Here is a 19904-nt window from a genome sequence, read left to right as displayed (position 1 = left end):
ACATGTATGCATGTGAGGCGGGCGCCATGCAAGCGATACAACAGCACCGGCTCAACAGCAAGTCAACATTGTCCTGTCGTGCACCTCCGTCATGAGCGTTCACCAAGCGAGAAAGAGTGACATTTCGATGAGCGATTCGGCCACCACCTATGATTTCAAACGCTTTCATTCACAGGCCATTCATTTCGCACACAGGGTATCCGGATCCAACGATAGCAATAACGAACACACATCCCCAAGTAACACCATCGCCTATACAGCGTCAATATTCTCCAGCTGTACATAAGCGCCTCGATCTCTCTCCGACTTTCTTCTCCGTCGTCCAGTGACGCTACCCACCACCTCTCTTACTCTCGCTCCGAAGCCCGCCTTCCTCAGACTAGACTTGATAGCGAGTTCCTCATTCTCGTGCATCCATTCCGGCCGCTTCCAGAGCTTGAGTAGCAACGAGCTGACCACAACCGTGACACTCGAGCACGCCATAGCAGCACCCGCAGCCAGTGGTGGTAGCGTGATGCCCCACGGTAGGAAGAACCCCATTGCGATCGGCAGTCCTACCGCATTGTACACACATGACAACAGCAGGTTCATCTTGATCCGTCGGAAGATCGTCCTTGAGAGATGCAGAGATGCTGGAATATCCATAAGCTGATTCGGCTTCATGAGCACGATATCAGCAGCATCCATCGCCACGTCCGTGCCGCTCGCCAGTGAAATGCCGACGTTGGCGGTCGCGAGTGCGGGCGAGTCGTTTATGCCATCGCCTACCATTGCCACTATTTGACCTTGGCCTTGCAGCTCATTGACAATGCCCTTCTTGCCTTCGGGAAGGACTCCGGCGTAGACGTTGTCGGGAGGAATGCCGACGAGAGCTGCAACGTGATGGGCTGTGGCTGCTTGATCGCCGGTCACAAGAGAGCATTCAATGTTCATGGCCTGTAGTGCAGCGATGGCCGAGCGTGCTGACGATTTCAAAGTGTCTGAAAGTCCAACATGACCGGCGTAGGCTCCGTCAATCGCAACATGGATAGTGGTGATACCGGCATTTTGTGCTGCTTTGGATGACGAGGCTCCAGACTTTGACGCTCGTCTCGCAGTTTCGTACTCGTCATATTCATCTTCAGGTGATGCTGGAACATTTATGCCCTGTTTGAGAAGGAAAGCCGCATTTCCGATCGCCATGTCGTACCGCTTGCGGTCAAGCGATTTCGCTGGCTCGACCGATGCCGTGATGCCCTTGCCAACGGTAGCCTGGAAATCACCCATTGTACCTTCGATTTGCCCGTCAAGATCGACGCCGAGCTTGCTCTTGGCTCCTGCGAGGAGAGCTGTAGCGATAGGGTGTTCGCTGCTCATCTCAGCCAATCCGACAAGCGTCCACCAAAGGCTCACGCGCTGACTGTTGGCTTTCCAATTGGCGCTGGGCTCTGAGCGAGCTACGCTCATCTTTCCCTGGGTGAGAGTTCCAGTCTTGTCCAAGATCACATGTGTTATCCGCGTCGCTGTCTCCAATGCTGCACCACCCTTGACGAGGATGCCTTGCTCGGCGCCAACGCCAGTGCCAACCATGACGGCTGTCGGTGTTGCTAAGCCAAGGGCACAAGGACATGCGAAGACGATCACAGCAATACACAGCTTCACGCAGACCATCAGCCGACCTCCACTGGCATATCGTAGGAAGATCTGTGGCGGGTGTGGCAGAATATGACTGAGCACCATCCAACCAACAAATGTGGCCAGACCGAGCGTGATGATGACCGGGACGAAGTAGCCAGCAACACGATCCGCCATCCGCTGGATGTGTGCTCGGCTCGTCTGCGCTTCTTGGACCAGTCGCACAATCTGACTCAGCTGTGTGTCACGACCAGCTCTGGTGACCTTGAAGTCAAGGCGTCCAGCATTGTTGACAGTGCCGGCCATGAGAGGAGAGCCTGGTGTCTTGTTGACCGGCATAGCTTCACCTGTGACCATGCTCTCATTCACGTAGCTTTCACCACGCGTGACGAGTCCATCTGCAGGAATCTTGTCGCCAGGCTTCAGGATCACGACATCGCCGACCTCGATCAGCTCGGTCGGAATAGTCCTTTCTTCAACCGCAGATCCAGTGGGCTCCTTCTCTGCAACACTACTTTGCTTCTCAAGCACTTCTTCCGACGCGTCCCAAGTCTGGGCAGCCTTCGCTGCTGCGATCGGATCAGCATATATGGTGGCCATCGGCGGCGCAAGACTCATCAGACGTGACAGAGCTTTCGACGTCTGACCCTTCGCGTGGTTCTCGAGGTAACGTCCAAGGGTGATAAACGTGATCAGCATAGTACTCGTGTCAAACACGGTATCAGGCCTCGAATGTGGTGGTATCAGGATTGACACAAGCATCGCCGCGCAGCTGAAGAAGAACGCTGCCGAAGTGCCCAAAACGACCAAGACGTCCATAGTCGGCGCACCATGCCGTATCGAGTTGTATGCAGACTTGTAGAAGCGCTTGCCAATGCCGAATTGCACTGGGATCGTAAGTAGCAAGCACAGCACATCGCCGAGCCAGAGTCCAGGTATTATTGGCAGTTTGATACCGCCAACGTCCAGTACTGGTATGAACATTGGAAGGAACATACTAATGATGAACACCGGTATCGCGAATGTTAGAGACGTTCTGAAAGCTCGCCGCCACTCCTGGATCTCTTTGGTCTTCGCTAGTGACTCCAGCTGTGCATTGTTATCGTCAGAGTCAGCGACCAGCGCATTGTATCCCAACTTCTCTACGGCCTCGACTATAGCCCGCAGACCGATCTTGGCCGGCGTATGCGACACAGATGCGCGCGAAGTACCAAAGGTGACGTTTGCTGAAACGATCCCAGGAATGTTCTTCAACGTGGTTTGTAGATCCGCTGCTGACTCCGGGCTGGGTAGACCAAATATCTTAAGCTGCACCGAGACATTGCTGTTCGATGTCTGGACACCTTCCTCAACGCTGGAAACGACGGTAGCGTCGAATCCGCGATCCTCGATGGCTTCCACAATGCTAGCCACGGGCAACACCTCCGGATCATGCACAACGACTGCCCGCTCGGCCAGCAAGCTGATGTTAAGTTGTACAAGTCCAGGAATGTCTTTGAAGCCGCCCTCCACTGATGAAGTGCACGCCCCGCAAGTCATGCCTTCGATAGCTACTGTCGTCGTCATGAGCTTCTTGGAAACGCTCTTCCTCCGTTGCTTGCGCTTTGCTGTGGCTGGTTCTGCTACCTTGGTCTCCACGATCTCAGCATCGAATCCTGTGTCCTCGATGGTCTCGGCCAATGTCTCCGGGCTTATTATACTCGCATCATGCTCAATCACAGCCCGTTCAGAAAGCAAAGATATGTTGAACGTTTTGACTCCCGCAACATTCTTGAACGCACCCTCCACCGCCGATGTACAAGCTCCACAAGTCATGCCGCCGACATGTATGGTCGTCATGGACATCCCGCTCCCCAGTATCTCTACTTCATCATCGTCTAGCAAAGCATCATCCTCGGAGGCGTCGAATATGGGAGGCTCGGGCATATCTGAAGCGATAACTTCCGCATCGAACCCTCTGTCGTCAATCATGTCTCTTATCTGTTCGGCCTTGATCTGCTCCGCATCATGTGTGACCACTGCCCGCTCCATGACTAAGCTGACGGAGACACTGCCCACGCCTTGTACATCCTGAAACGCCGACTCTACAGCAGAGGTACATGCTCCACATGTCATTCCATCTACTCTGAGGGTCGTGGTCGTCATATGGGCGCCGGGCGCCACTTTCGAGGAAGGCATCGTGTCGGGTCAAGCTATCGGTATGCTCCGTGTAGCACTATGGGTGCGCCAGGGCACCAGCGTCCTTTCCGGCTGCAAAATGGTTACAGGTCGTGGTCGCAAGCGTGAAAGAGCGCCGTACAATTCGTGAGGCAATGGTGGCACGATCGTATGGAATACTGTCGCTGCTATCGACGGGTAGTTCAATAGGCGCCGCTGATGCAATGCTGAGATGTCGCACGTCCAAGATAAACCGACAATGACAAAGCGGACAAAGACTGTGCTGTCACATGATGTGTAAGATATGGATGGAGGAGGTCGAACAGAATCAAGACATGTCTCGGTGGGTCGGTTGGCTAGGAATAGACCAGGATTGCGGGAACGACGTTTCCGCGTGACAGCGCGTGTGGCAGGGATGATCGCGGGCGCCCGAAGCTTGGTCTCGTGTTGCTCTATCTTCTGCTTTCGTGCTCTAGAATGCGCAGGTGTTCATGGTCCTGTTCCTGCTTCGACTCGAAAGGTGCTATGAAATCATGAGCGTGATGCGCGAGGGCTTCGACTGCTGCGAGAACATGGAGTCGACTGTTGAACCCCACAGATAAGCGGTCAGCACATCCTAGAGCATTGAACGAAGCCTACCTTCAACCTTCAGCTCAGCTCTCACGCCATGACATACCAGGATTGCTCGGTGTTCAACGTTGCGTCGTTGCCTATCGATGGCAACGGAGACAACACACTCCGATAAAGGTTGTTGTGCGGAACGTCGTGACAACACCGGTACGAATCACCTGACGGCACATGGCATGACCTTTGCACGATCACGTTCGCGCAACCCACGCTTTGAGGAACTCCGTGCACCTGCATGTAAAAGAACACCATCTTCATCGAAGTCTTATTGCTTCTCCATTAGAAGAAAGCTATGCACACACGCTCCCTCCCACACATACATCTCACAACCAGAAAGCTCGTAAAGCAATACAACCATCCTGTACCATTCATCGTTACGCCTCGCTTGCATGCATCTTGCAATACAGACATAATTATCCCATAGTCCATTACAACATGAACTGAATATCTTTCACACTGCCCTGCCCATTCATCACGGGCCCGGCATCTCGGCTCGGCCACTCGTTGCACGTTCGAAGCGCAGGTCTGCGTCTAATGTATGGAGATCATGTCTCCTAGGCTATGCTGCTGAAAAATTGTCCTCCACCTCCACGGCTTGCACGCGTCCTCTGTCGCACAGGTGTGGCCTCTGACGGTTTCTTTCGACTGCTGAATCGGCGCATAAGTGGAAGCTCCTAGCCCTCTCGGTCCTTACCACGCCGACGGAAGAAGTCCATAACACGCCTCGTCGCACTGGAGCTGCCGCCGTGACCATGATCATCGTACCCGAACTTCCTCTGCTGTGGTCGAAGACTGGTCTGTCGAGGGCTTGTTCCATATGGTTCCCATTGACCAGAGCTGTCTGGTCCGTACTGCCCAAGTCGAGGTTGACTGGACGACCCGCCCAACTCGGGATCCTGGCTTGGCGTGTAGAAACGCTCCGGCGGGTCTTGCGGTCGGGAGTCACTCTCAAGCAAGTTGTTGCCGTAACCATCATCTCGGAACTGTTTCCGCTGTACTCCGCCAGCTGGCGGGGTGCCAGTCTTTGCAGGCACTGGCCGACTCTCTCCGTAGCCTTGCTCGGCGCCTGGTGACGATGGCAATGGCTTATCGTACCGGCCTTGGTGTCGTCGTTGATCGCGACCCTTCTCCCTTTCTTCGTCGTAGTACAGCGGGATGGTGCTATTGGTCGTCTCTTCGCTCGGAGTTTGCGATTGTCCGCGGCCAAATGCCATGCCCTTGCTCTGAGGTCTGCCTCCGCTGCCAATCCGCGACTGCTGAGATTGTTGCGACATCGGTGGCTGCTGGTAGGGATCCCTAGGTGGTCTATAGCCATCGTCGCCGGAATCGTAGCCTTGATCTCGCTTAGGACCGCCAGTGAAACTTGCCAAGCTCATGCTGCCAGGCAACCAAGAAAAGCGCCTCGACGATCTTCTGCCTTGCAAGCTGGGGTCACGTTCCTTGGAAGCCTTCCTGTTGAAGCCAAAGCTTGGTCGTCGACTGTCAGATGATGTACGTGGACCAGGTTCGTCGTTTGTGGGTATGGCATTCTTCATGCTGACTGGAGGATATCTGCGGTCCCTCTTCTCGTTGTTGATTGCAGCTGGTTCCTGCTGAGATTGACGCTTAGAGTTACTCTTGTTCAGCACCTTGTCTGCAAGACTGCCCAAAGTACTACTTCGTCGGTGTCCAGGCGGCTTGCCTTGATACGAAGATTGTCGGCTCTGCTGATGTTGAGGTCCAGAATGTTGCTGTTCGCTCATCGGGCGGCCACTGGCATCAACAGCTGATGATGGCTCAGAGGAGATGATGTATCCAGAGCCAGACTTGGGCTGAGAGAAGGAGCCTTGCGCTGTCGTGTTGGTCGGCTGTGCTGCAGCAGGCTGGCTGTATGAGTTTCCACGGGATGGAAGACGTGCGTTGCCGCCGAATGTTCCGCTCGTGTTTGGTCGAGATGTTGCGGTTCCAGCGGAAGTCCCAAAGGCGTTGGCAGAATCCGAAGCAGCTCTGATCTGGTCCCTGCCTCCAGGCCTCGATGGAGGTGCCATTGTGTTCTCTTCTCTTCTCGTGGATGAGATCTCGACAGGTCCAACCTCGGCGCGAGCTTTCGTTCTTCCTGCAGAGCCAGCTGAGATGGGTATAGGTTTGGGTTGGGCGGTGGCTTCAGGACTACGATCGACACGGGCGTTCGAGCCGTGAGGAGCAACGTATTCGACCTGCACAGTCCTTCTCTTGGCATCTCTTGCCTGCTTGTTCCGAATGTCGCTTGCTTCATCTCCGCCCATGCTAGCAGCTGGAGCATGCTTGGGAGGCTGATTGGTGATTCTGTCCACCGCCGGGCTTCTGCTCGTTGGCTCGCGTACTGAAGAGCTGCGTTGGAGTTGTCCTTCGTCACCGTCTTGGAGTATATTGGTTGACTCACCCTTCACTCGGCTGCCAATGAATCCAACGACATGAGTGTACTCACTAAGCCAGCTGTGTCTCGCAACCTCAAATAAATCTGCTCTTCGTCGTGGATCGGGGACGAGGATTCTTCGCAGCAGATCGCGTGCATGCGGCGTGACATATTCGGGGAAGGTTAGAGGTGTGCTGACAATGTATTTGTAGAGTAGGTTGATGTTGTCGCCTTCTGGGTTGGCTGGATCGTCGTCGAAGGGGAGGTAGCCGGCGAGCATGGCGTACTTTCAATATGGTCAGCACAACGAATAACAATCCCCAAAACGGGACACTCACCAGAATGACACCACAACTCCACACATCAACCTTGCGGCCGGTGTACAGCCCGTCACTTACTACCAGCTCAGGAGCTGCATAACAAGGGCTACCACACGATGTCTGCATGAGATCACCACGTCTGTGACCTCCGTCTCTTTCACCTTGGTGGGGTATTATCTTGTCCAGTCCCTGGCGTTTAACAAAGTCCTTATCGGATATCCTGTTCTCGATGTCCTCCCCAAGCTCATCTTCCGGATTGAACGTGTTCGCAAAGCCGAAGTCAGTGATGATGATGTGCTTATTCCTATCGAGTAGGAGGTTCTCGAGCTTCAGGTCACGGTGAACGATACCCTTCTTATGGAGGTAACCAACACCAGAGACCAGTTGAGCGAACAGTCGCCTAGCTGCAGGGTCCTTTAGGTATCGGTGGTTGAGGATGTAGTCGAATAGCTCGCCTCCAGAGGCGTATTCGAGGATGATGCCCATGTGTCTTTCCGTCTCAACGAATTCGTGTAGGCGTACAATGTTGGGATGCTGTAGTTCGCGAAGGATGGCGATTTCGCGGTAGATTTTGGGTAGCCGGGTGGTGTTGCCAGCCAGGCTTTCTTTTCTTATCAGCTTGATGGCAACCTGGACAGTGGAGTCCTTCTTCCAGCCCATCTTCACCTTGCCAAACTCTCCTTCACCGATAGTCTGACCAAGAATGTACTCGCCGAATTTGACCTCTTTTCGACTTGACGAGAAGTGCTTGAGGTGTTCCTGCCGACTTCTCTGCACTGGCGCCGGCTCAGTCTCCTGTGCATACTGGGCCATTTCTCCATGTGGTCGACCTTCAGCTTTGCGAGCTTCTTCGCGAGCGAGGTCGGCTTGTGGGTCATCCACCACTATGCGGTTGATAACCGCGCTGTTCTCACGCGGTAGATCAGTGCCCATCGGCGGCTGGCCAACGGCAGTGGCTGATCTGCTAGATGTAGGAGCATTGCGCGTACGCTGAGCCCTTCCGCTGCCCGGTTGCTCTTCCCGCGGTGAACGAGGTCCTTGCTGGCGTCGGTCGTTGTCGCCTTGGTTGGCGTAGCCAGGCTGAGCCTGGCCTTGTGATCGCGAGGGCCGCGAGGCATATCCGCGTGCGTCGTATGATGCTGCTGTAGGCTGGTGTGCGGGCGTTTGCTGTGCTGATGTCCGTATGGGCAGCTGTGTCGGTGGTAATGAGGATTGTGCTGCTTGGTCTGGGTAGAACTGGTTGTATATTGATGAGCTCATGGCACCTGCCGTGGGCGACGCGGGCTGGCCGCGAGGAGATGTCATAGATGCGCTGGTAGGGTATTGTGGCTGTGGCTGCTGTTGCGGCGTGTCATGATCTGCTCGGGCTGCAGGTCGCCGCGACGGCGGGGACGACGAGAGTGCGGGCGTAGGGTTGGCGCTGGCGGCGGCGGTGGAGGGCGAGAAGCGGTCGCGCGAGCTGGAGCTGTTGCTGTACGTCTGCTGCTGGGCCAGGGAGCTTTGCTGCACGGCAGCCGACGACATGGTCTGGCGGGCGACGTGCGTGGGCGGCTGCTTCGTCGGCGACAGTGCGGCAGTGGGTGAGGACGTGATTCAGTACGGATGCTGTACTGTGCTCACGCCGAGTCCTGGTGGCACACGCGGCGCTGTGGTCCGCGACACCGGATCTCAGAGGCCGGAATTGCGAGCAGGCGCGTCCTACTTTCCCTCGTTGTGTAGTGTGGCCTTGCGCCCTCCTGCAGATGCGGATGGCGCTCAATGCAGACTGCTGCTGGCGGCGCTGTCGGGACGCTAAGCGGCGAGATGCTTGCCGACCCAAAGAAACGAGCGAGCGTCGAGGAGCTGCTGCTGTGCTGCTTGCGGTAGAAAGTGCTATCTGCTGGTGTCTGCTGTATGCGATTGCGATGCGATTGGGGCTGCACGCTGTGGGATGATGTTCGCACGAGGGCCACCTGCACCGCACGTGTCGGGCTGCGTTGTCGGCGTGCGCACGAGATGGCAGTGGCAGTGGCAGTGGCAGTGGCAGTGGCAGTGGGAATGCCGGGGAGGGTAGGGTAGGTGCGAGGGAGAGGAGCTTGGCCGTGTTGTGGGAGGTGCAGCAGGCGTGCGTTCTGCTGCTGGCAACCACGAGCGAGATCGACAACGCGCCGCCGTCGCAAAGAGGCGTCCGCACCCAATGCAAAGCCGCTGATCGTCTGGCCTACTTGTGCGCTTCCGCCGTCCTGCAGGTCAGTATCATGCAGCGTGCTCGTTCCGCCGTGTAACAACAAAGACGCGGTATATTGTATACAAAGAGAAGCAGAATGCACACAAACAGCAGACGCAGCAGCAGCAGCAGCAGCAGCAGCAAATGATGCACGATGTCTCCAAGCGCGATGTAGACGCCGTGTCCCACGTTCTATCTCGACTAGCAGGCAATCGCCCCAGCCTCCTCGACTGCTCATTAGCCGTTCGCTACGCACGTTCGCTGCAGCATTGTCCAAGTGCTCGATGATCACCGCGAGCTGCCACACACGAAACCTACGCTGCCTCGCTGCCGGCATATAAGATCGACTGTACATCTGTTTGACAGCTGCTGCAGGCTGCAGCGCCAAACGCCTCGACTGCAGCTATACCACATCTCAACTGCGAGCGCCAGAGCCGCCAGCGCTGCCACTTTACCCAGCAGCGCCGAACGACTCTCTAGCCTCGAAGCATATCGATAATCACACGCGCTACCTAGGTACACTGCTAGAACCACTGCCCCACCCCAATCTCAGACATTCTGCGAACGTCCCGAGGCCGAACCGCCAAGCGCTGAACAACACCAGAACACTCGTTGGTGAGGAATACCATCGGAATCAGTGCGAATACTGCTTCGAGGGCAAATCATTTGTCTAGAACCTGGCATAATGCATCGCAAGCTTAGCGCCATGCAGCATGCCAACATCCATGAATCGCGGCCCGCGAACTCAATCCTGAAACGAGAGCCCTTTCCGCTTGCAGCAAGACAAGTGGATGCCCAAAAGTAGTGACAGTTTGGTCAGGCATCATCCATCAGCGGCCTTCCTCTTACTCAAGCACATATACCTCTCCACGCGTCATACGGACCAAAGCGCCCACCTCCACCAAAAAACAACACCACATCTTCAATCGTGTTTTCTTTATCCAATATCAGGCCCATTGCAACCAGCAAATTTATACACGTATCTGGATACATCACTGAACAAATTGTCGTGCTTGGATTGGCTATATGTGGTGTTGTTGTCGCATGCTACCGTCGCAAACTTTTCACCTGTTTCTTGGATTGGAGAAGCTACTGCAAGATGACCAAACACCTTTCAACACCTCAAAAGAATCAGATAGTAGGAGCCTATCACTACTGCAGACTTAAGGGCATCAAGTGCTCGCAAAGAGACCTTGTTAAGACCTTCAAACCGCTCTTCGCACCCACAAGGCATTAGGTGCGCAATGCTCTGGACACTGCAGGCTCAAGACAGCCATATCACCCGAGAGATTGGAGAATATCATATTCAGCAGGGGTCAGAAGAACGCAGTAGATACACATTGTGACTATAGACGCAGCAGAACGAAGAACAAGGTGGTGTGGATGTGAATAGAGAGATAGAACAACACCTTCAGAAAAGAACATAATCCCACCAGTTGTTTTGGGCGGTTTGGTCAGTGTGGAGCGTGCTCTCTTCCCGTACGTCATGCACCACTGAAACACCGCGCGCGCGACGATCGTATAAGTACAAGCTCTCAAACACATCAGCGACCGGCAGCACCTGCAGCGAGTTTCGTCCCTGCGTTTCGGCTGATCAGCTCCAAACTCCGGCACACGCGTATCTTGTTCTCCTCCTGCTCCTGCTCTTCCACAAACGCGAACGCAGCTTGGAGGTCGCGTAGTTCCGTCTCCGAAATCGAGCTGGCGCGGCTCCTCGGGCGTCCACCATGCGGTAGTGACGCTTGGACATTGCCTGGACCAGCACTCCGACGGCTCGAGTTGTGGATCAAGGTCGGCTGGCCTGGGCGAGAAGGATTCCTGGTTTGCTGTGAAAGCTTTGGCCTGAGAGAGGTATCGTTCAATCGTGTCCGTTCTTGCGGCCTGGCTTGCCATGATGTAGGCACCATGGTGGCGATGTCAGCGCAGCTATTTGGAGATGTAAGAAGTACTGCGTCCAATGCCACTGGAGGAGGGATTGGCATGTTGGATGTCGTTTCGTTTGATTGAAGCGGAAAGGAGGTGAAAGTCGAATCCGACCATCTCCGGACTGGTTCGTATGCTGCTAATGTAGCTGCGTTATAGTCGATGTCCTTCTTCCGAAAGAGGCCAGTCACCCAAGTGCGGACCTCTTCACGCAAGAGACAAACGATGCCGATGATGCTGGCTACAGCGACCAGTGTAGGGAGGGCTATGACCAAGATCTCGACCACGAAGTCCATCATGTCGGCTGGAGGGCGATATTGAGCCTGGCTGAGCGTACTGCTATCTAGGCAGCGACCTCGATATATTCAGTCAGCGCCTGCTGTGCTAATTGTAGTCTTCACTGCCATGATGCTGTGATCCGCTATTTAACACCTCTGAATGCGCTTATCCGGTGGGCACAGTTCGTGCTACATACAGATCCGCGGTCGGTCTGGCCATATCTTGATGGTTACACCTGCATGTTGAGGTGCATGAGGAGCACACTTGCATGGACAAAGACTGCTGCAGGCTGACTGGGCTTGGCAGTCTGGATCTCACGCGAATCTCCTGCATTATGGTGTCTACCTAGATGTCCAGCTAACATACCAGAGGTACAATCATTAGGTCGCCACTTCAAGACGCACTTTTCTCACATAACGTACCCCTGACCGCCACTCACTGGTCAGGCCTCTACTTCTTCGTGCACTCAATCCGGGACATGAGACCCTCATGCTCGCCGAGAGGCGACACAGGCGACATCGAGCACATTTCCATGTCTCGCCACTCAGCTTCCGAAGGTGAAGAAGGGTCGAAGTCATGGCCCGTCCCTCGCCGCAGCTGAGGCGGATGCATCAACGATGATACGTCAGAGCGGAAAGACTCCATTGATGACCTCCGGAACATCGGTGGCAGCAACTCTGCAAGCGTCATCTCCTGTTCAACTCGAAGCTGTCTCAATTCAGCGGAACCAGACTGAGGCTGGATCTCTCTCGCCTCCATCGTCTCGTGCTCCATGTGAACATCTCGATCACGCAACGCTGGATGGGATCGCGTATGGTTTGGTAGAGTTAAGTGTCCAGGACTGTTCCCCTGGAGCCCTCGGTCCTCATTGACCACCTCCCGCGACAGCTGATCGATGCTATCTTCGCTCCCGATTTCTTTGGGAAATGCTTGAAATTGCTCGGGGTAGTCCGTGCTCGTTTGATCTGCTGGTAAGTCTTCGACATCCGCTCTGTTCTGCTTGTGACGGCGCCAGTCGAGCCATAGGATCACCAGGATGGCATTGATGATCAGGACTCCGCTGGCTGCGAGCAGCCCCCAAAGAGCCTGGAAAGGGACCTGATCTGAGCCCTTCGTCTGATTCTGATCAACGACCGGGCTGACTGTTGGCTCGGTCTGCTCGACAAGTCGGGTGGTAATTGTCGTAGGGTCTGCTGTAGCTGTCGCGGCAGAATCTAGTGCGAATTTTGTTGTCGCCAAACAAGGCAGAATCTGAATGTCAGACGGATATGGCCCCAGCAGAATGCTATGAAGTGCCGTCACCGGGCACCCATCCCGCGTTGTTCGCATATCGTAAGTCTCCGTCAACGTACTCGGTCCAGTCCACACAAGACTAGTCGACATCAGCCTCGGTCCACTCTGCCACCTCGTTGGAACGGAAGTATCGACCAAGAGAGTATCGTCCGTCATGATCATCATCACTACTAGCCCTATCACAGGGATGGAGAGAAAAAAAAGCCACTTTCAGGCAGACATCACGCTACCTATACCGACCAAGGGCTGCGGCTACACACAGCTATGTGCTGCGGCTTGTAGATCGCTGCACGAGGGTGGTACTGTCTGGGGCAGAACAAGGTGGAACCACACAGATGTTGTACAGAACTGCGGCTGTGCTGCGTTTGTGTATGTGGTACGGTTTGAGCTGCTGCGGTACAGAAGTTGCACGAGCGTGGTGCGCTGCAAATATTGAGACACTGCGTGTATGGAGTATGCGGTGTGCGGTGGGCTACTCATGGGGTTGACAATGGTGGTGTGTGATGTGCTGGCTCAGACAGTATGTTGAACTGCCCATCTAAAGATACCATGTGAGTCAAGGCATACTTGCTGTGATGATGTTCATGCGACTCAAGTTTCAATTCAGAGGCACACTCGCCATAACCTCTGCTGTCCTCTCTTCGTCCCTATCTCGCTTCCCACCGCCCCAAATGTCCCCGCCACTCTTGACCCGAACCTTCGTTTCCTCCTGCCTCTCATTCACGACCCTCTCGAAAGCACTAACCAGTCCTCCCAATTCCCGCTCACTAATACTCGCACTACTGCCCTTCCGCTTCAAAGTTTGAATCGCCTTTCTTCGTCTCTCATTCTCGTGACTGAGCCGATCGCGCAGAGGATATGATGAGGGCGACACGCCAGGCGTCATCTTCACGGTGGATGCAGCAGCATCCGTGAAAGGATCATCTATCCCGCTGAAATAAGGGCCAAAGTCGTCGCTGGAGTATTCGCTATCTCTGGTGGGCGAGTATGCAGCTGTCAGCCCTTCCAGCTCTGGCAGTTGAGGTATGTCCGCGTCGCCGGCTTGCGGAATCGACCCATAACTTGGACCAGCATCGACAGTGAACGTGGAGTCCGAGCGGCTCGTCAGGGGTTTGTGAGGGTACAGTGGCTTTGCGTTGTAGTCTTGTTTGTGGCTCTTTGAGCTTCGGGGTGACGACGAGGGGCCTACATTCCAGTGTCGATGACGACGACGTCTGAGGTACATACCGAAGAGGATGCAGGCTCCGATTAGGAGTGTGGCAGCTGGAACCGCGAGACCGACTGCCAGTTTTCGAGCGAGTGGCGAGGACGATCTTTCTGTGCTCGGCAGGGAAGCAGATCCGGACGATGCTGAATCTGTTGTCGCGTTCGCAGACGGAGAGGGCGTTGCCTGAGTCGCGAACGTCGACGGACCAACTGTAGATGTCGAATTCACGAGGACGACGCCAGTGAGTGCTGGAGGTGGCGTTCCTTTGCTTGACACCTCATCGATAGGACTTGTCGAGAGCAGCTCTCCAATCAAGGTGTTCGCAGAGAGTGTAACTGCATCCATTTGCACTTCCGTGCCATCACTTAACAGCCAGCCGAAATGGACATCAGGGAAAGACTGCGTAGTAGACATATCGTACTTCTAACCACGAGTAGAACAATTCAGTAGCATCAACTCCAAACGAACGTACCATGTATTGTCATAGTACTTGCAGCATACCCCTGTCGGTTCTGATGACGAGCACTCATGTACTTATCCGTCTTGTGTGACCCTTAAACTTGATAAGCACGCTGTACCGGACACGTCGACCTCGCTCGACATTAGTCGTCCGTCTGGACCTACAGCTTGCGGTTGGAGCAACGGAGAGTGCTTTCGCAGGCACGACTGCTTTCTGCTACGTTGCGTTTATAGGTTCCACCCATGAAGGACCAATGATGCCCAATATTGGCGCTATGAAGCTCATCCGCACCAGCCTCACAGCAGCTCCTTATGCTCCGCCCCTCCAGGTCCTGGCAGTGATATTGGTGGCAGTTGAGGCGGATCGTGCTCAATGACTGGCATGTAGTCATGACCTGACGGTGAAGTCGTAGAGAAGCTGGTCTCCGACAGCCGTTGGATTGATCTGTGAGGGTAAAGTGGCTCCGCATTGTAGTCGATACGACACTTTGATCGCGTTCTTGCGTCCTCGAAGGCAGGTACTTGTGCTCTGCGGCGCTTTCTCCAGTACCAGTGGGCGAGCCCAAGAGCCGCCAGGAAGCTGGGCACCGCGAGACCGATCGTGAGAAGCATGGACTTAGAGTTCGCATGAGTTGCATCCAGCGCTGGGGCGTGTGTGTGCTGACTTGGTATATGAGTAGTCGTAGACATCGCCTCGGGCATTTTCGAAGTCGCGACACTTGAGGGTGATGTTTGAGAACGAGAAGAGGATTGAGATATTTTGGCTGTAGTAGCCTCTGACAGCCATTCCGTGACAGTTGTGACTGTGGTTGAGGGCTCCACGGTGGTCTCTTCTGAGAATATGTCGGCAGTGGATGGAGACAGCGTGGTAGTGGTCTCCTCAGTGTTCGCCGTAGCCGTCGCGGTCTTGGTGACCGTCGTTTTGGTCTCTTCAACGACGACTTCGACTATATCGCTGCCCTTTGTTACGTACATTGTGGAGACAATCTCAAGAGAGGCTTTGGACGATGCAGACATATCTCTTAGTGTGGTGTGTAGTCCTCCTTTACTTCCAGCTCGACGACCAGAATATTAGGTCAACGGGATGCGCTTGATATTGCCCGTACATGTACAGGGACATACTGGTTACGCTGTCATGTAGGGAGCCGCTTACAGTACATCTTGAGACTGGACGGTGGACCTCGCTGACACAGCTGCCTCAATGCACAATGCTTGCGGCATGTCCCCTTCCGTGCCATTGTGCTGAGGCTTGTGTATCACAGCTGACAGGAACTTGACGGGGCCATCTGATCGAACTTGCGGAGGAGTACTGTTGCCATATTCATTCTGTGTGCATCAGGCGCGGCCTCAAGCAAGAGGGCTCCCGTGGTGCTCCATCGTGGTATGCCTGTCTCGCCAGGTGAATTGACTGATGAATATCAGGAAGGAGCGCTTTGGACGTTTGATTCGCATGTAAAAGGTTGAAATGGATTACTTTCGATGTCGAAGCCAGGTAAAGGGAGGAAGGCAAGATGGTGAGGGTCAAATTGAGGCGCACGTGCCACACTCGTGCCTCCATCTCGTCAAGCGGAGACTGTACGGCAGACCATAACTAACATTCACCACGACCCTCCACTATATAACATGGAGGACCCACCTCGGAAACCCGGACGCCCCCCCAAGTACGACTGGGATGACAAACGCGACATTTGCTACCAATTGTACGTAGTCGAGAAGAAGAGCGTACCTCAAATCATCGATCACTTTGCCAAACTCTTCGACGTGCCCGTCTCCGAACTACCCTCCCACAAGAGCTTCTTCCGGCAGATCGGGCAAATATGGCGAATGCCAGCGCGCGTGAAGAGGCTGACGCCGGAGGAACAGCCCGTGGTGATGGCTAGGATCAAAGAGCTGTGGGAGCAGAACGTTCTGCAACGCGATATCAAACAAACACTGGCCGAAGAAGGATGGGAGGTCAATGGCTACGAGTTCAACAAGCTGTGGAGGAAGCTTGGTCTACGGCTTCGATATGCGGAAGGCTACCAGTTACCGGGAGACCGGACTGGCCAAAAAAAGAAGCGCAAGAGACCTGCCAACGCACCAGACGATCCTAGTCAGGCAGTGGTCTCCGACGAGCAGTTCGATGCCGAAATGCAAGCCGCTGCAGCAGGGGTGCTGGAGCCTCTAGCTGCGCCTATGGGACCTGAGGAGGCTTTCATGCGACAGCAAAGGCTACTCGAGCTCCAGCTCGAAAGCGATGAAAGGTTGCAGGCCAGAAAGCGACGCCGTCGCATCAGAGGGTTCGGTAAGTACACAATGTTAGAAGACATTGTCCTCACACACGCTGATATTTGTCAGGACACCTACCGCCAGACGCGCCAGGCACAGAACCACGATACAACTCGGAGACCAGCTTGGATGAGTGCAAAGCATTTCTGCACCTGGACAACGATCTTTACCAACAGATGCGGCAGGAATACGAAGTCATCTGTCGCGACATGGACATCATCAGGAAATCACAGTGCGCCGAAGGCGTATGGGAAGCCAGTAAACAGAGACTGATGCTGTCAAACATGCACCTGGCAGGCGTCATGCACCCACTACAGCCCGACCAGGAAAGGAAAGCTGTCGCCCTGGAAAACGTATGCGCCGACGTTACCAAGCGGATGCGGTTCCAAGGCAGAACAATTACGATTGCTGAAGCAAATAACGTACTCGGTCTGAATCCCACCGAAAGTAAAGTCGTCCGTCGGTCGCTGTACGAGATATTTGCAGAGGACAACTTCGAATCTCGACTTGTATCTGGCGAAGAACACTTTCAGGCGCTGCGTCAACGCTGGTACGCCACGAACGACAGACTTTCGCAGGCTGTGTCGGAGACACCGCAGAACGAAAGAAAGATGCGAGGCATAGATATGCTTTGCAGAGATGCGATGAAGCGCTTTCGCGAGGACAAGAACAAGCGTGGCGAACGTACGTCTGTTCAGAAGAATGCCGCCTATGGCCCTGGACCCGGCCCGGCGTGGAATGGGACTTTGCCAAGATCGAAGGTGGCAGTCAACAAGGCCAGATCTGCGGCCGCACAAGAAACGGATGCTCCATCTAGCGCACAGAAGAAGCCTCGTGCTCGAACAACACCGCAAGCGACGATTTCGCAAACGCAACACAGCGGATCGATCGCGACATTGGCACAGGCAGCCGGAGCTATAAACTTCGACTTGGACCCAGCTTTGTCCACTGCTACTTCTTTCGTCACTTCGACAGCGGAACCTGCCGCACCACACGTACAGCCAGTGACCGCCTATTTCAGACTCGGCGCTGGCTCAGAACTCATAGGGTCACATCCAAAGATGTGGCTTGGCAGACTTGCCTCCGCAACGATCCCTGAGTTACACAAAGCTGCGAAGAGCAAGGCAGGCGCCGCAAAGGTGGGCAGAATACACGGTATGGTCAAGAACGCAGATGGCACTGAAGACAGCTGGCTGGTCGAGAATGCTGATGAGCTCGCTGCGTACCTCGAGGAAGCTGGTGAGAAGCCTTCGTTTTCTGTTGTCATTGCTGGAGGTTATGCTTGAACCATAGGGTGTACAGGCCGAATGACTGAAAGTTGAACTCGTGTAAGATGCAAGAAGCGCGCTTTCCGTTGAGTTCACATGCATTCATCCTAATCGAAATTGTCCATCAGAGGAGCATTCGCACTGTCGGTGTAGTGACTAGTGAGCGCTTGCACCTTATCCCTGTCAATCATGTGAAGATCGGCAGGTCGGCCCGCACTAGCTCTGCCGCAAGTCGCAACTGCCATGTTCAAGAAACAGCTTCCATTTGCTCCACCAACACCAACATCAGGGTGCCACCGCATAATGGCTCCCAAACGCAAACGCAAAGCCACCGCTACTGCGGCTTCCAAGAGACCAAAGCGTACCTCACGCAATGACAAGACCAAGACCGCGCCCGTGTCCGATCTTCCGCCACTTCTCACATTGCCAGCAGAGTTGAGGAACACCATCTACGAACATGCCCTGGTCACCACAGAGCATACATTGATCTCACCAGCTCTTCGACTGCCAGGCCTTCTACTGTACACACATGCAGGCAGCTCCGAGATGAAGGTAGCCTGATCTGGCTCCTCCAGAACAAGTTTCACATCACCATCACCGACTGCGACAGTACTCTGTTGGCTCGGTTCGACGAATTCGATATGGCAATGAGGCGGAGGTTGAATGGCCACATGAAGTGGGAAGTTCAAACGGTACTTGGAGGCTATGTAGATCGCCCTTGGCCTAACTTACTCGAATGGTGCAAGCGCATCTGGGAGTACGGCCCCACATACTCACACCTGGAGGACGACATGAGTCCATACGAGCGAGTCGTTGCCAGCGCACACACAATCACCGAACGATATCGAGACGAGAGCAGGAGCTGGGACGAGTGTCAAAAGACGCTAGAGGTTCTGAAGTTCGCAGTCAACTGGTAGATTAATCGCAATCATATCCAGAGTCGGAGACGATCAATACACAGAGAAGCTCAAAGCGATGCAACGAGTCGAGGTAGATACATTGGCATTGCGGGAGTATCATCACGGCGCGCGAACAGCGGTCCGAACTGTCATCTGAAGAAAGAGGCGTTGCATCACACAGCATTAGAGGCACGACCTAGAGCTCCGACAAGACTAAGCACAGTACTGGCGAAGATGGTACTCTCAGTCTGGACGGGACTGCTTGCACACCCCTTTCTTTCTCGATATTTCTCGTCATCTCCAGCGGGATCGATTATCTTCGCAGGATGGTACTGCACACCAAATGTAGCCCTGAAACGAACGTAACACGACTCGTTCCAAGAATGAAGTCCTACCGCCGCTATCCACAAACCATCCCCGCCCCGTGACAATGCCCATAGAGCTTATGAGCCACGGGCTCGAATTATGCCCCCTCAAACCCAGCCAATCCACCGCAACGGTAGCCACCTTTTCATATGCCTGTTCCACGCGACGTCCCTTACCGAGATGGTAATTGTATCCAACTGAGCTTTCTCAAAAGCACATTTCACTACTGCGATGCCAATTTCTTCTACGACCTGTCCAGCTCAGCCGCGAAGACACCAAAGCCTCCAGGTAACCACTGCCTCAACATCAACACGGCGACCAAGATGGAGCAAGAGCGAGGCCAAGACGACTAGGTATAGGGACTGTGAACTGTAGGTATTGGACCTCCCAACTGCTCCATCCGTCGAGAACAAGATCCAGAAGCATGGCGTGCTGGACGTGCGTGCAGGGCGCAGCTTAGGCGCCACGATCTGGGCAGGATCGGCTGAAAGGGATGCTAGAGAGACTGAGCCAGACTCGCGACTGCTCAATGGTCTCGAGATTCCATGAGATTCGAAGGCGATTCAAAACAAGAATACTTAATTAGTCACGAAAATATCCGCTTGTTCATCTCTCGACAACAGAGGATGAAAGCTACGGCGACT

The 19904-nt window shown here is 54.5% G+C and overlaps 8 protein-coding genes across 8 annotated transcripts; 2 read left to right on the top strand and 6 right to left on the bottom strand.

The window, feature by feature from the left end:
* Window positions 1-252: 252 nt before the first annotated feature.
* Window positions 253-3792, bottom strand: CLAFUR5_04337 (Copper-transporting ATPase 1; the record flags this gene model as incomplete). The annotated part of the gene is made up of 1 exon (XM_047903485.1): window positions 253-3792. The coding sequence occupies one exon, from the start codon at window positions 3790-3792 to the stop codon at window positions 253-255; it is 3540 nt and encodes a 1179-aa protein (XP_047761496.1).
* Window positions 3793-5072: 1280 nt separating this feature from the next.
* Window positions 5073-8616, bottom strand: CLAFUR5_04336 (Serine/threonine-protein kinase KIN4; the record flags this gene model as incomplete). Its single annotated transcript, XM_047903484.1, has 2 exons — window positions 5073-7058; window positions 7111-8616. 2 exons carry the CDS (start codon window positions 8614-8616, stop codon window positions 5073-5075), a joined length of 3492 nt encoding a protein of 1163 aa, XP_047761495.1.
* A 2226-nt stretch (window positions 8617-10842) lies between these two features.
* Window positions 10843-11520, bottom strand: CLAFUR5_04335 (uncharacterized protein; the record flags this gene model as incomplete). The annotated part of the gene is made up of 1 exon (XM_047903483.1): window positions 10843-11520. The coding sequence occupies one exon, from the start codon at window positions 11518-11520 to the stop codon at window positions 10843-10845; it is 678 nt and encodes a 225-aa protein (XP_047761494.1).
* A 430-nt stretch (window positions 11521-11950) lies between these two features.
* Window positions 11951-12949, bottom strand: CLAFUR5_04334 (uncharacterized protein; the record flags this gene model as incomplete). The annotated part of the gene is made up of 1 exon (XM_047903482.1): window positions 11951-12949. The coding sequence occupies one exon, from the start codon at window positions 12947-12949 to the stop codon at window positions 11951-11953; it is 999 nt and encodes a 332-aa protein (XP_047761493.1).
* Window positions 12950-13391: 442 nt separating this feature from the next.
* Window positions 13392-14414, bottom strand: CLAFUR5_04333 (uncharacterized protein; the record flags this gene model as incomplete). The annotated part of the gene is made up of 1 exon (XM_047903481.1): window positions 13392-14414. One exon carries the CDS (start codon window positions 14412-14414, stop codon window positions 13392-13394), a length of 1023 nt encoding a protein of 340 aa, XP_047761500.1.
* Window positions 14415-14756: 342 nt separating this feature from the next.
* On the bottom strand, window positions 14757-15476 carry CLAFUR5_04332 (uncharacterized protein; the record flags this gene model as incomplete). The annotated part of the gene is made up of 1 exon (XM_047903480.1): window positions 14757-15476. One exon carries the CDS (start codon window positions 15474-15476, stop codon window positions 14757-14759), a length of 720 nt encoding a protein of 239 aa, XP_047761499.1.
* A 606-nt stretch (window positions 15477-16082) lies between these two features.
* On the top strand, window positions 16083-18013 carry CLAFUR5_04331 (uncharacterized protein; the record flags this gene model as incomplete). The annotated part of the gene is made up of 2 exons (XM_047903479.1): window positions 16083-16743; window positions 16797-18013. 2 exons carry the CDS (start codon window positions 16083-16085, stop codon window positions 18011-18013), a joined length of 1878 nt encoding a protein of 625 aa, XP_047761498.1.
* Window positions 18014-18298: 285 nt separating this feature from the next.
* On the top strand, window positions 18299-18912 carry CLAFUR5_04330 (uncharacterized protein; the record flags this gene model as incomplete). The annotated part of the gene is given in 2 exon segments (XM_047903478.1): window positions 18299-18516; window positions 18531-18912. The coding sequence occupies 2 exon segments, from the start codon at window positions 18299-18301 to the stop codon at window positions 18910-18912; spliced, it is 600 nt and encodes a 199-aa protein (XP_047761497.1).
* Window positions 18913-19904: the final 992 nt, after the last annotated feature.

Source organism: Fulvia fulva, chromosome 4 (genome assembly GCF_020509005.1).
Source record: "Fulvia fulva chromosome 4, complete sequence".
NCBI lineage: Eukaryota > Fungi > Ascomycota > Dothideomycetes > Mycosphaerellales > Mycosphaerellaceae > Fulvia > Fulvia fulva.
This window is presented reverse-complemented; position numbering and strand designations above follow the sequence as displayed.